The sequence below is a fragment of the Fusarium flagelliforme genome (assembly GCF_020744385.1).
Source record: "Fusarium flagelliforme strain FIESC 12 MPI-CAGE-AA-0113 chromosome Unknown B0J16scaffold_8, whole genome shotgun sequence".
Classification (NCBI taxonomy): Eukaryota; Fungi; Ascomycota; class Sordariomycetes; order Hypocreales; family Nectriaceae; genus Fusarium; species Fusarium flagelliforme.
In genome coordinates, this window is record NW_025763510.1 from 2,545,861 (window position 1) to 2,559,740 (window position 13,880).

Here is a 13,880-nt window from a genome sequence, read left to right on the forward strand (position 1 = left end):
CAGACAAAGATCATCCGGAATCACATTTTACTCGGCGAGCGACAGTCGAATCGGTCTGGCAGACGGCGTTTTGAGAGCGCGATGAAACGGTTGGACGGAAGGAGCTGAGGCGCGTCAAGGTGGGGCAAAGTCGTTGAGGAGGATGCCGAGACGGTTGCACAAGACGTGACGGCGTGGTGACACAGTGATGTGACGTGAGGTGGTACGAGGTCACCAAAGCTGTTGGAGAGAAGGAGCCTCGTTGCCGGGCGAGACGAAGTGGGTAGCGACTTTACTACGGGATGATGACGAAGGGGCAAGGAATTACTGATCGAAATGCAGATGAGGTGAGAGGTATTCAATCCGATTCTGTCTTTGGGGAGTGCCGGAAGTGGTAGAAGTCCCGACTTGATCTTCATAGAATTTACGGTAGTGAACTCGGGTGCAAGTCCATGGCTTATGCTGGCAGTGTGGTCCGTGATGCATAGCCTTGGGGAGACCGGTGGATCTTTTACGGCTTTCAAGTGTAGCTGGGCATCTCACCCACTGTTCTGGTTAATGTACCCGTACGATATCCAGGTAGCTGTTGTGCCGGCCGTTACGATGACTCTAGTCGTTTTCTGGGTGTTGGTGGAAGATGGAGGGGGAAAGACCGGATGGAAGCAAGCAAACAGTGCGCTTTACGCTCAACCCAAACTTGATGATAAGACAAGACAAGGGAGAAAAGGCTCTCTTGTAAGCATTGGAGTTCTACTGCTTAGAAATTAAATTGGGAACTAAATCCGGCGGTAGCTTCAAGATCACTCCAGCTCTCCAAGCTTCTACCCGAAAACGAATTCCTTGTAGTTGTCCGCTATCTGCTTAACACCCTCTTCTAACCCCCATCCCTTGACCTCACATATCGCGCGATAGATCTCTTCAAGTTCACTATCCATCCTCCCTCCAGCGGTATGAAGATCACTCTCCACCAAAATCCGGTTATCCGGCACTGCCTTCACGGCATCCTCTGTCTTCTCTCTTGCTCCAAAAGACAGATTATTCGCCTTCGAGAAGGAGAAGAAGATCTTGGCTGGGATAGATGGTTTTAGATATTGTTTTATGGCGTCTGATTTGCCGCTAAATGAGTGAAGACAGATCCTGGGAGGATACGGCTTTGGTACATCCTCGTCGTTTGTGTTGGGGTTTGCTTTCTTCTCTTTATCTCTTGACCGACGGCCCTTGAGTTCATGGCCTTTCCAGCATTCGTTCAACGCATCGTATAAAAGACCATGAACTTGGACGCCGTGCACACTGACAGGTCTCTGAAGCTCACCAGCAAGTTTTAGATGTGCCATGAACACAGCTTTTTGATGAGAGATGGTAATGCGATATGGACTCAGTGGTCTTCTTTCGCGTCCGCCATCTGTCCGTGCGGGATCTCTCTCTGGTCTTGGTTCGGGCCAATGCATCGGCAGTCTGAATGGCTTATCGAGACCAATCTCACCAACCATGGCGAATGGATCTTGCAACAGTCGATTTCTTGTTTCTGCGATAAATGTTGAAAGCGCTATCGGTATGGGCTCCTGGTGCCACCAAGCTGGATCCTCGGGTGGTGGTGAAAGAACTGCTTTGTAATGCCGTCCCTTGAATTCTTCAATATCATCGGATGGGACGTAAGTAGGATTGTCGACACTATCATCGTAGAGTTGATGTGAGAACCACGGATGTCTTCCATAGCCCGCAATAATAGTCGTTTTATCTTCCGAAAAGCACTCTGGGCCTTTGACGCCATGCTGCTTGACAATTGCTTCAATCAGCGGCTGGTCTTGTGTTCTTGTCGCCATAATTGCCAAACTCCGGGATTTCATGGTTGGGAGGTCTGATATAGAGTGAACGCGTTCGCCGATATGGTTGTGAGCGTCAAAAACTCCGATGTGCCATGGGAATGGTTCAAGATCCTTAGACGACGGGTCTAAACTCGCGCTCTCCTTGTGGTCATGCATACACATAGTTGCGGTATTGATTGTGTCTTTGACGATATTAACTGAAGCGATTGAGGATGGTTTCTTTTAAAGCAGCCAATGATGACTCACGGTCGTGAATGAGTCATGCACGTAAGCACAGAAGTGAGACGGTGGATCAAGATGCTTTTCAGGCTTTCATTGCACCGCCTCATTTTCTGACGTCAATACTTTGAAGCATCTGCTTTTAAAAAACGTTGGAAGAAAGGACCTGTCTCATCGTGATAGATTATTTCCATTTTTGGATGTCTTTTTCTTCTTATGGACGATACAGTTTGGAGCAAATGGACGTGGTGGATATTCGAGCATAGGGTCATTGTATGTTGAGTTTTCCCTAGTGTCAGTTCACTGCCATAGGATTCCGCTCTGAACTGGACAGATTTTGCAAAGGATAAGCTAGATAAGGTAGAAGTCAGAGCCTTGATATCAATGATCAAGTATCGAGTTCAGGTCTTCCTTCACCTTACCAGTATTTGTTTTCCCCGAATGTCTTGGGTGTCGTAATCGCATACCCTACACGTTCGTATAAACGATCAATTTTGGCAAATTCACCCAACAATCAACCTCCCATCCAGTCAATCTATTAAGAAGCGATGTAATCGTCATTAATTTAACCATAAATCTAAGCCTACTTGTCCTCGTCAGCAACTTGCGTTGTCCTGCATGAAGACCGTTGGAGCTGACCCTACAGCCCTACGGACTTGAAGATGACATGGGTCCACCATTGGACTTTCACCTCACTAGCCGACTCCACATCGCACTCGCTTAATCTGTGAGCAGGCTGCCCTCAGGGTGCCAGAACAATTAATCACCGAAAGCATAAGAGACGAAATAGTCTGGTCACCTTATGACGATTTAGCCAAGCATTTAGACTACGTTATTTCTGTGGCCTAAGTCTTAGAGAACATTTCTTCCGTTACCCACCTTCGTTGCATACTGGGAATGGCGTTGGAGTAATCGCTTTGAATGCGACTCCGAAGTCAATAGAGCTGAGCCTTATAATGAACACACACAAAATGCGATCAGAGTAGAGAGTTGAAACATGTATATAAGTCACGTAGAATTCTCTCAAAAAGAAACATCAAACAACAATCAATCTCATCATCACACTACAATATCAACTTGCTCTCAATCGTCACCAATTGCAAAGATGAAGTTCTTATCCAAGATCACCTTGTCACTCATCCTCACCCCACTCATATCAGCCAAAACATCTTGGCCCAAGCCCAAGCATGGCTTCTACAACATCGAAAACTTCAAATTTGACTCGGGCGAAACCCTTCCCGATCTTGAGATCCATTACCAAACCCTGGGTAAACTCAAAGTCAATGAAGACGGGTCCAACAACGCAGTAGTCATCCTCCATTCAACAACCCTCTCCAGCGAACAATTTTTCAGCGACGACTTCGCTGCTGTACTCTTCAACAAGGGTCAACTTCTCGATGCGGAAAAGTACTTTATTATTATGCGCGATGGCATTGGTCATGGAAACTCGAGTAAACCAAGTAATAGTGGTTTGAAGGCTGAGTTTCCCAAGTATCAGTACTCTGATATGGTTCGCGCGGACCACCAACTGTTTACTGAGCACTTTGGACTCAATCGCACGAGATTGACTCTTGGTGTTTCGATGGGTGGAATGCACATCTGGATGGAGGGCGCTGAATACCCTGGCTTTTCCGACGCGCTCATGCCAATCGCCTCATCACCCGTCGAAATCGCCGGTCATAATCGACTCTTCCGCAAATTCATCACGGAACTCATCAGCCTCGACCCAGCATACGAAGCCGGGAATTATACCACCCAACCCATCGCCGGTCTTGGCGGGTCTCTTTTGATCCAACTCACCATGCTTTCATCACCAGCATACTACCAACGCAACTTTCCCACACGCGAAGCCATGGACAAATTCGTCGACGAGTACATTTTCCCAAGAGTCGAAGACTTTGACGCGAATGATCAGTTGTATGCTTGGAATGCGTCGGTGACTTATGATCCTAAGGATGGACTCAAGAAGATCCGTGTTCCGCTCACCGCTGTTGATACCGCTGATGACTGGATGAACCCCCCTGAGCTCAAGTTCTTGGAGGATGGTGTTGCGAGTATGAAGGATGGATATGGCCAGGCTGTTATTTTGCCGGCGAGTAATGAGACTACTGGACATGATAGTTATATCAAGGCGGAGCTGTGGAAGGATGAGCTTGAGAAGCTTTTGGCCCGGTCGGGTTGATGGACAACATGATGAATCAACCGCACGACAACACAACAAGACAAGACAAGACGAACACGACCAGTCAATCACTGGATTTTCCTTTTCATTTCCTTTTTTTAGATCATTCTTTTTGTTATAGATAGATGGTTTTGCAATTGATTCTCTTGGCATCACGATGGCGATAAGTGGATTCTCCAATATCAATGCGTCAGTGATGGATATTTTTGACGTCACTACCAAGCCCTCCAACTATGAAGTTTCATGACATCATGTATACCCTGATAGAATGACGAACATAAATAGTATTCTTCCAGACCATTTCAAAGCTCTCTTCTTTTCTCATACAACAATCTATCCATCTCTACATACCCAAATCAACTACATACCATCATCATGTCCGGTGCTAAGCAAGGCGGCGATCTCTTCGATATGGCTAAGGATGGCACATCCAGTATGATCCATCGCTTCCCTCTCTACAGTCAGTTACTGACAGAGTAATATAGTCCCCGGCGACGCAGGAAAGATGAACACAATCCCCTCCAAGCCCCACCCCTCCCAAAAGAATGACGACGGTCTCGGCGCCACAAACCTCGCCAACGCAGCCGACAACGCTCTCAACGAGCATGAAGGCCGTGAGTCAGGCGTCGGAGAAGTTATCAGTGCTACTGGACACGATATTCCCAACTCTGTTACTGGAAAGCCTGGTGGTCGTGGTGGTACCCAGGGCAAGGAGGAGATTCGACGTGATACTGGTGGTTTCACCAAGGATCGATCTGCGGATAAGTCTTAATGATGTTAGGAGCCATAATGAAGTTTAATGAATGATACTTGATTGAATTGACTTTAATGACTGTGGGTTGTGAGTTGAGTAATGAATGAAGCATGTCGGTCGGGTTTGCTGAACGACCGTTTATTTACTTCGTCGCAATTGCAATGTTTGCCTTAAACATAACCACATTCTTTCCATCCTCAAGCTTCTTAAACCCTTCGCTCTTCTGCAGCACCTCGGCAACAGTCTCAACAGCATCATCCCAATTCTCTTCATCAGACTCCAACCAACCCACACTAGACGTTCCACCGATGAAGCTCCAAAGCATAGTCGCGAAATGCTTCAGCTCACCAATCGTCACAAAAACATCCCTCTTTTCCATCTTAACATTCTTCGACGAGAAGCCACCTTGAGTAGTGACCTGGCGAAGGAAGTTGGCATCTTCCCACTTCTCTAGTCCTTGGCGTGGAAGAGGTGTTCCTGCTGGACGGGTCTTTTCGCATGCGGTGATAATGGCGGGGAGGGTTGGAGTGTACGCCCATGAATTGAATATTGCAATACCGTCTGGCTTGAGGGTGCGGCGAATTTCTTTTATGGCATCAATGCCGTCGTTTGGAAGGACGAATAACAAAGCGTTGCCGATGGCGTGAGTAAACGTCTCACCCGGAAAGTCAAGAGCTGTAGCATCTGCCTTTACAACTTCAGCCGGCCAGTGGTTCTTGGAGATTCCTTGACGATAAAGATCAAGGACGTTATCATCAATGTCACTTCCGATGATCTTGGTGTTGCTATCGTTGGAGGTGGCAGCAATAGCTGCAGTCGCTGCACCTAAACCACAACCGACATCGTGGAAGATGACTTCTGATGACGGGAGGTCGATGTATGAGATAGAAGCAGCGGCCAGCCGTTCCATGCCGTCGCCTACGAGCTCGCCATAGAGAGCTGGTGTAGGTTTGAGAGCTTGTTTGGGGACATATGGGTTGTCGGACTCTGGTGCATTCATGATGTAGCTGTATTCTGTTCGACCGAGTTTGTGGTCATTGGCACACAAGAGCTGTCCGAGACCGTATTATTATACTGGAATTGTCTCCGAAATGTCACCGTAAACGTGTTCTGGTTGGTGAGTCGGATGAGTGTATAAGCATTGGTCTGAGTAAGCTCTGAGTAGTAATGCTGTGGGAGCTGTCAGATGTGACTTGTAAGTCGACGAATAGCCAATCAATATCACCAATTGTAGGCAGTCACAGAATGAATAGGCGAATGCCGCCATCGCCAGGAATAATGGTACACAGCCTGCGCCGCCATTAGAAAACGGAATCGAGGACTGGAGCTTTCTACGTATATATTAATCAACAATCCATGTCAAACTGTCCTGCAATCTTCTTCTGATTAAGTCTCATAATAATTGTAAATTTGATGACAAAGACAATCCAAGTAGCGTTGTCGGCAGGAAGTATGCTCTCAGTCAACAAAGATAAGGACGCCATTCTCATTGGAAATGCGCTCGTTGAGGTCAATCTGCTGTCTTTCACTATATCCTCCATCACTCATGCTTAGCTCCGCGGCAAGAACTGATCCCTCAAGCTTGACAGCGTGCGCCGACTGGGAGAAATCTGGTATGTCAATAAACTGTCATTGCTGAAAGCTCGTGAAACATACTCTCACCCCCCCAGACAAGTTCACCGTCTTCATTGCCAATAATTCCATCGTTAATCGATTTTACTTTCAGTCCATTTGCCCTCAGCGTTCTTTACTATGGCGACCAGGATGTGGACGTTGATGAGTTTAACATCATGGCAGGATTCGAAAAAGCATATGTTTGCGTGTTGTCTTTGGTGAGATCGACGATGTGATGGAATGGTTTGATTTTGAATTTGATGAGGAACGGATTCCACCTTATATAGGGCATTACAGTCTCAAAATTCATGGGTGAGATGTGAAACTAACTATAGCTGAATCTTACGCTTTCCACTGTCGTATGCTATGGCCAAACATTAATCCCCGCTCTGAGACTGTTCTGCAGCTAACTATGTAGCTTTCCGATACGAACTCTAACTTTACTAGCTACCACTTGGAACAGTTGGGCATCTGCAGCCAGTCATCTTTTAGTAGACAAAGTTGACACAATATTGTTGGGAAACAAGTTGAGCAACTGACGATCTGCGACTGGATCGGTGATTATATGCTCCCCGCCCTGGTTGCTGACAACATAAACACATCAACTAATGGAATAAGGTTAACCGCAGAGATATCATCAATGTGACTAGATTTGAATTATTTGTGCTAGAACTATCTCACACTACACTAAGCCTAGACAGCGACTGGCAATGTGGTAATCTCCTGTCGAACCTGGCTAACCTGCGCCATCTTGCAAACGCCCACCACCATCTTTCTCGTAATCGTCTTCTCAATCGGCTTGATAGACTGATCGTTACTAAAGAAATTCTTAGAATCCCACTCCGTCTTGACCTTCTGGAGACGAGTGTAGTTTTCGCCATAGTACGCCTCCTCCCAATTGCTGACCGCACCGTCAATGTAGTTAACGTAGGCAGCCTTCTTCTCGATAGCGAAAGGAAGAAGTTGATCCTGACACTTGGCGATGAAGTTCAAGATGGACTCGCGCTTTGACGCGTCTGTCCATTGAATGTTCATGCTCGCGACGTAATGTCCGTCACGCCAGTAGAAGGCCGTGTCGGTGGAGGGGACTTCAGAGGTTTGAGCGCCGATGTGGTTCCATTTGAAGCTGCACTTGGGTGAGTTGCGCTTGTTCTCATTAGTGATGCCGACGGCGGTAGCAGCTTCCTTCATGACGCTGTTAACCATGGAAGTGAGCTCCGGTGTGATGGCACCTTCGGGGAGAATGAAGGATGCGTGGTGGTGGTAGACCTTGCTGTCCGCGACCCAACCCTCGTCGCTCTCGCTGACATCGGTCCAGTTTATCTCTTCAAGACTGTTCTCAACAGGCTCGTGCGCCAAGATAGACTTGAGGGCGTGTTGAGCTTGCTCCATGTTGCCGTTGTACACGACCTTCATACCAGCAGTGAACTGCTTGTTCTCGGCATGAGACCAGACACCATTGATAGTCAGCTCAGCAGGACAGTTGCTGGAGTTGAAAGTCTTCATCGCCTCATCAAAGGCTTTCTGCTGCTGGGGAAGGTTCCATGTGAGCTCACCAGAAACAACTTTGCCAGCTTCATCTCTCAACTTGTGCAACCTGGAGGTCAGCGAGACGGTAACACCAAAGTTACCACCACCGCCACCACAAAGCGCCCAGAAGAGATCGCGCTTCTTCTCATCTTGATCGTCCTTGGACACGGTGATGACATCGCCCTCAGCAGTGACAACTGTCATTTCAAGAACACTGTCACAGCCAAGACCATAACTTCTTGAAAGAGGGCTGATACCACCACCGAGCGTGAAGCCACTGACACCAACGCTTCCGCACATCGCACTGATGACAACGTCACACTTATCGTCTAGCTCATCATAGACGTCACTCCACACAGCTCCACCTTGCATCTGGATAGTCCTGGCGGCAGTGTCAATGTGACAGTCGTTCATGAGGCTCATGTCAAGAACCACACCGCCATTGTTGAGGGAGTATCCCATCCAGCCATGGCCGCCCTTGACGGTGAGTTTGACATTGTTCTGGTTGGCAAAGGTGATGGTTGATTGGACGTCCTCGATGGAGCGGGCTTGGACGACGACGGCGGGGTTGGTGAAGCGGTAGTTCAGGTTTCCGATGAAGACTGACTTGTTAGTAATGAAACGGTAAGAGGTAAATACGACGTACTGGCTTTGGAGTAGGCCTCTGTTCCCGGAAAGAGGATCTGATCCTCCGAGAGAGCGTGGGTCAAGGCTGACCAGTTGTTTTGTTGAAAACCTGCCATGATGTAGATATTGGTATGATAGTATTATTGTATAGAATTATTGTGAGTAGAATGAAGATGAAGGACAACGAGGAATCCAAGGAATATTTATACCAGTTAGAACTCACTATTCAAGTTATTTTGAGACGCATTCCTAAAGGCATAAAGCCAACAAGAGGTATTGATAAGCAGTGTTTCTGAACCGTCCATTGAGAACAGAGCACAGCTGCATGCATACATCATCCCTCACCGATCTGCCAATTGCCGAGGTCAAAGCTGAAAGACCTTGCCCAACCATCTAAACTAATCGAACGGGACGCTAGGCAGTTCCCGGTTCAGCTGAGGCGCCACCGTCGATCAACTATGCGGGTTAAGGCTTTCCAGCTAGCCTTGTCTTGGACTGCATCAATAGATAAGAGATTCAACGATTTGAGTGGCAGGCATACGGAATTGAGTTTCTGCGTTGTCTGACTTAGTGAAGCATGTCTTGGAGGAATAGGAAAGATATCGACATGGGCGTTCTGTTTTCCTGTTTTTGTACAATCCGGATATTTATGATAGCTTCCGGCAAAGCTTGTCTTATTTTCGAGTCGCAATTATTGGTGATTAACACAGGGATCAGCTATGATCGACGCGCGATGACGAACCTTGTAAGACAAAAGACCGAGCGTGCATGTGAGGAGTTGATCTGGACTTGTAGCACTATACTTTGCATAAAAGGATAATGCATAGAAGCGATGCACCGATAACAGGTTGTGCAAGTTTCAGCAGCCCTGGAGCTAGTGGTCGTGCATAAGACACGATCTGGTCTAGTAACCAGAGCAGCCAGATGGACAAACCCAGCCTCCAAGTTCGACCAGCGTGGGATATAGCCTCCGACAATTAACAAACAAGTACATACGACCATACCCACCGGAAAATACGGGATCCCGTCCGCTCTCCCATAGTCAAGCCAGTGAGGGGCGGATTAGTAGTTGGGTCGGTGACGACCAGCGAATCCCCGCTGTTGTATGTTTTTTTTGCATTTTGACCGAGTTGTTAAGCATCTCTGAAGCATATTTCATACTTTTTTTTGTTTGACGGTCTAGTCTAGCTGGTTAATACAAATCCGTCATGGCGAAGATGGTAGATGTACCGTAGCAACTCATGAGTGAGCAAGCCTCGTGGATCCCAACGGCGCAGCGTCATTTGCTTAGATGCACAGGTTAGCGTACTGTCAGATCTTTATTTCTATCTAACCCAATTACGAAGCCTTCTCGAGAGATTTTGGACCCACGAGGCTTGCTCAATCTCATGAGTTGCTACGGTATGTAATTCATCTACTGATGCTTATAGAGCTTTAATGAAATTTAATCTAACCTTCAACAGCCGCTAAATGTACCTCATCCGCTTCGCAATGAGTATACAAGCAAGAGCAAAAACAATAATACTACCCACAATACCGAACCAGGCATTTAAGTTGCTTCCACCTTCCCAAGGGACCTTGACGTTCATTCCAAAGATGAAAGTAATCACCACTAGAGGTACTAGCACGGTCGCCAAAACAGTGACACGGGTCAGAAACTGGTTGACTTGATTGCCTTGAGTGATCCTGTCAATCGACAGTTGAGCCAGATAGTTGCTATGTGAGCGCGAAAGCATCTCCTCGACATGGATCAGGCTGTTCGTCATGGTCACAACATGATCTTGTATATCACCAAGATAGAGGGCAATGTCCATGTGGGGCGTGACTTGGTAGTTCTCGGTGCAACGTTTTGTAAAGCCACGTAAGACATCTGCCTTACCACCCAGAAGACGCATGAGGCTCGTGGTATTCTTTCGTGCCATGCTGATTTCCTGAAGGAATCTCAAATTATCATCATGCCGAGCAATAAACCGTTCTTCTTCAAGTGCTTCTGCCTCACATTCGAGCTTAGAAACAACGGGCGCGAAAGAATCCACAATATCATTACTGGCGGCTGGTCAGTATCTTGTTTACTAAGGCATCTAGATAAAAGAGCTTACATCAAAGCATAGCAGATCCAATCACTGCTTAGAGAGACATACTCCTTCAAGTTGGAGATCCGTGTCCGCACTCGGGTGGCATGAGCGTCGGGTGCAAAACTGAAACTGAGAGTGCCCTCGCGGAAGACCACAACGTAGATATTAAAAGGTGTATAGTCGGTTCCAGCAAGTTGGTCGACACTTGTGAAGGACCTGAAGCAGGTGAAATAGTAGGAAGGGAATAATTCGATCTTTTCGCGGGTTTCCTGAGTGACGATATCCTCAGTGGTCAAGGGGTGTATGCCGAATGCCTTGGAGATGATCTGGATTTCTTCCCCAGTAGGGTTATTCATATTGAGCCACCATATCCCATTGCTTTCTCCCTTGGGGAAGCTGAAACGGCCCTGAGCAGTTTCTCCAGGAAGATTAAGACCACTAAAATCAGCAGCATAGATAGTGGACTCCAAAGCGGAGGAAAAGAAGCTGAATCGCTTTAAGTCTGCTTCCTGCTGCGAGGAAGTGGCGTTATCCTGATTCTCTGCTTTTCTCTTCGATATAAATGCTTTGTCGGGCGGAATGTTTATGAACTCTCCGTCTGAGGTCGCCTCACAAGCAGAGTTTGGCAAGGTATATGCCGGTAGAAGACTGGGAAAAACACGAATAGCAGACTGCCGACGTGCTTCTGGTTCGACAAGGGTTTCCAAGTAGTCAGGGTGAGACAATAAATTCCTTCCTTCACGGCTTTCCGCCATGTGGGAGTACACCTCCCCTCCTGAGGACATGTTGGCAGCCAAACTGGTAACCTGGTGATTTTTTGGCTCAGGCAATATGGTGAGGTATCCCGCGTTGGAACACCCGTCTTCCTTGCTGGACAGTTTTTTCTATCATAGGCAGGCGAGGTGGATAATGGTAGCCAACGACAATTGGATTCCTGTCTAGGCCTTTATGCATAGGGTGATCGCATGGCTCCCCGACTCGAACGCCGACAGTCTGACGTATGGATTGGCGTTTTTCAATAAAGGTTGAAACTCATTAACATATTTATCCACGTCTTGCAACTTGGATGTCCAGGGTTAAGGGTATAGAAAGATTGGAAGGCGAAGATGACGCTGAAAACAATATAAGAAAATAATTATGATCGAAGAAAGAAGGTACGTGTGATGGCGTTCGCGACGGTCGGTGGTAGCTTGCGGATCATTCCCAATGGAGAACAGCGTTGGCGCGAAACGAGAGAATGACGACCGCCTGATGGAAGATACGAAGTTGCCAGCAGCACCAGAAAGAAAGAACGGCGAATTATTGTGAGAAGACGAAATCCTCTCGAAAAGAAAAAAAGAACAACAAACAAAATAAAGAGGGAAAATCACGCATCCCCCTAAATTACAATGAGGCTGTGTAGATACCTAGCGATATTGTCTCCTGAAAATGCCGCCTATCACGTGGCAGACCTCATAACCTTAAATGGTTAACGCAAACCTAAAGATGGTAATGCAGTGCTCGGATATAGCAGGCAATATTTTTACTATCCTTACTAGTCACTCTTTGTCTGGAAAGCTCCCAGTCGTTGTAATCTGCAATAACTCCAAGTTCTACGTTCAGTAAAATAGACATCTACTTTATTATCTAATCTTGCTTACGAGCTCGTCCTGATAATTGTTGTAGTGAATCTAAGCACTTGTCATGTAGGAGTGCAAGTCATTGGTCTCCATGAACTCCTTCCAAGTCGTCAACTTTAGTCCAGGCAACTAAGTAAAACTCATGTTAGCAACGTAATACCTCATGGAAATTCAAATGTTATGCTCACCTGATTAGCCTGGACAAACTCAGGTCGCTCGTAGATCATTCCAAAATCTCGGAAGATAAGAAGTTGTTCGGCAAAGTCCAACGCGGTGATATCACTCATGTGCTTTCTCAAATTACCCTGGAATTCCTCCGAAGACAGCTCATTGTAGCGGATGTCAATGCCATATGCTGCGACGAGTTGGTCAGTCGTTATCATGTCGATCTCAGGTGGGGCACTCACCTGATGCCATGTCCCGAATCTTCTGTCCTTCTGAGATAGCTTCGGAATAAAAGGCAATTTCCTTCTCGAGGCATTTATCAGGATGATCCAGGATGTACTGAATCAGTTTTCCAGTGTCGGAAATAGCGACGTTGGGAAGAGGAGTAGACTCGGGCAGAACAAACGATCTCAGGTAGGTCCCATCCCCTTGCTACAAACGATTAGCATCTTCCCACCCATTGGCCATTGAGTCCGTTCACATACCTTAATTGGCAGATATGTGCCAGGCTGCGTAACACAGTTCTCAAGATAATTCGGGAAAAGGACCGCAGTAGTCTTCTTCCACAACTCAGGCTTCTCCTCCTTAATATACTTGGTCACGGCAGCCTTGCTCTGCCAATGGTAAACATGCGGATAAACACCCCCAGAAATAGTGTTTGCGTCAGGAAGGCCTGCCCAAATGAAAGTCTCAAGCTGGGGCAGCTCAGCAGCGATATCCACGATGGATTTACCCTGTTCTTCTTCACGCGTGGCAGACATGTGCTGCCAGAAGTCTGTCATGGCAAAGATGATGTGCGCATCGCGGAATGCGGTTTTGAGACTTGCGGGATCGTCGACGTCGGCTTGTTGGACTTCGATGTTCAAGGAAGTAAGAGCCTGGGCTTTGGAGGAGGAAGGGTTGCGGGTAAGACCGCGGATGAGAAAGCGATCTGGGGATTGAGCGAGGGTTCGAGCAACGGAACCGCCCTGATATGATTAGTACCCAGATTTGGCATGAGCTTCATAAAGAAAAAGTTTACCTGTAGGCCGGTTGCGCCGACGATGACGACGCGCTTCTTCTCGCCAGTCTTTTGAGCCATTGTAAAATTTGAATGAGGTTGAAGTTCAATTCTGGTTCCTCGTTGGTACCGGTTCAAGCCCTCCGGGATTACTCAGAACTTTATACATGCTGACATTTGCTGCGATTCCACAAGCTGTGGGCCCTATCCAAAATCGTGAAGTTATTCCCGAATACTGGGTCTGTAAAAGCATTTACCGCTGATTCAGCGGGTCGATCACCACTTTTTGG

The 13,880-nt window shown here is 47.1% G+C and overlaps 6 protein-coding genes across 6 annotated transcripts; 1 reads left to right on the forward strand and 5 right to left on the reverse strand.

The window, feature by feature from the left end:
* Positions 1-726: 726 nt before the first annotated feature.
* On the reverse strand, positions 727-1,983 carry B0J16DRAFT_351166 (uncharacterized protein). The gene has a single exon (XM_046129150.1). It carries the CDS (start codon positions 1,965-1,967, stop codon positions 801-803), a length of 1,167 nt encoding a protein of 388 aa, XP_045978308.1. The 5' UTR covers positions 1,968-1,983; the 3' UTR covers positions 727-800.
* A 1,146-nt stretch (positions 1,984-3,129) lies between these two features.
* On the forward strand, positions 3,130-4,978 carry B0J16DRAFT_276393 (Alpha/Beta hydrolase protein; the record flags this gene model as incomplete). Its single annotated transcript, XM_046123743.1, has 3 exons — positions 3,130-4,196; positions 4,503-4,639; positions 4,692-4,978. 3 exons carry the CDS (start codon positions 3,130-3,132, stop codon positions 4,976-4,978), a joined length of 1,491 nt encoding a protein of 496 aa, XP_045978309.1.
* A 124-nt stretch (positions 4,979-5,102) lies between these two features.
* Positions 5,103-5,960, reverse strand: B0J16DRAFT_358975 (S-adenosyl-L-methionine-dependent methyltransferase; the record flags this gene model as incomplete). The annotated part of the gene is made up of 1 exon (XM_046129616.1): positions 5,103-5,960. One exon carries the CDS (start codon positions 5,958-5,960, stop codon positions 5,103-5,105), a length of 858 nt encoding a protein of 285 aa, XP_045978310.1.
* A 1,235-nt stretch (positions 5,961-7,195) lies between these two features.
* On the reverse strand, positions 7,196-8,954 carry B0J16DRAFT_294454 (uncharacterized protein). Its single transcript, XM_046124390.1, has 2 exons — positions 8,751-8,954; positions 7,196-8,706 (listed from the first exon to the last, which is right to left on the reverse strand). Exons 1-2 carry the CDS (start codon positions 8,845-8,847, stop codon positions 7,268-7,270), a joined length of 1,536 nt encoding a protein of 511 aa, XP_045978311.1. The 5' UTR covers positions 8,848-8,954; the 3' UTR covers positions 7,196-7,267.
* Positions 8,955-9,854: 900 nt separating this feature from the next.
* B0J16DRAFT_199395 (uncharacterized protein) lies at positions 9,855-11,736 on the reverse strand. Its single transcript, XM_046122940.1, has 2 exons — positions 10,831-11,736; positions 9,855-10,777 (listed from the first exon to the last, which is right to left on the reverse strand). The coding sequence occupies exons 1-2, from the start codon at positions 11,589-11,591 to the stop codon at positions 10,198-10,200; spliced, it is 1,341 nt and encodes a 446-aa protein (XP_045978312.1). The 5' UTR covers positions 11,592-11,736; the 3' UTR covers positions 9,855-10,197.
* Positions 11,737-12,381: 645 nt separating this feature from the next.
* B0J16DRAFT_376534 (uncharacterized protein) lies at positions 12,382-13,706 on the reverse strand. Its single transcript, XM_046130770.1, has 5 exons — positions 13,612-13,706; positions 13,076-13,558; positions 12,833-13,022; positions 12,614-12,780; positions 12,382-12,554 (listed from the first exon to the last, which is right to left on the reverse strand). Exons 1-5 carry the CDS (start codon positions 13,669-13,671, stop codon positions 12,477-12,479), a joined length of 978 nt encoding a protein of 325 aa, XP_045978313.1. The 5' UTR covers positions 13,672-13,706; the 3' UTR covers positions 12,382-12,476.
* Positions 13,707-13,880: the final 174 nt, after the last annotated feature.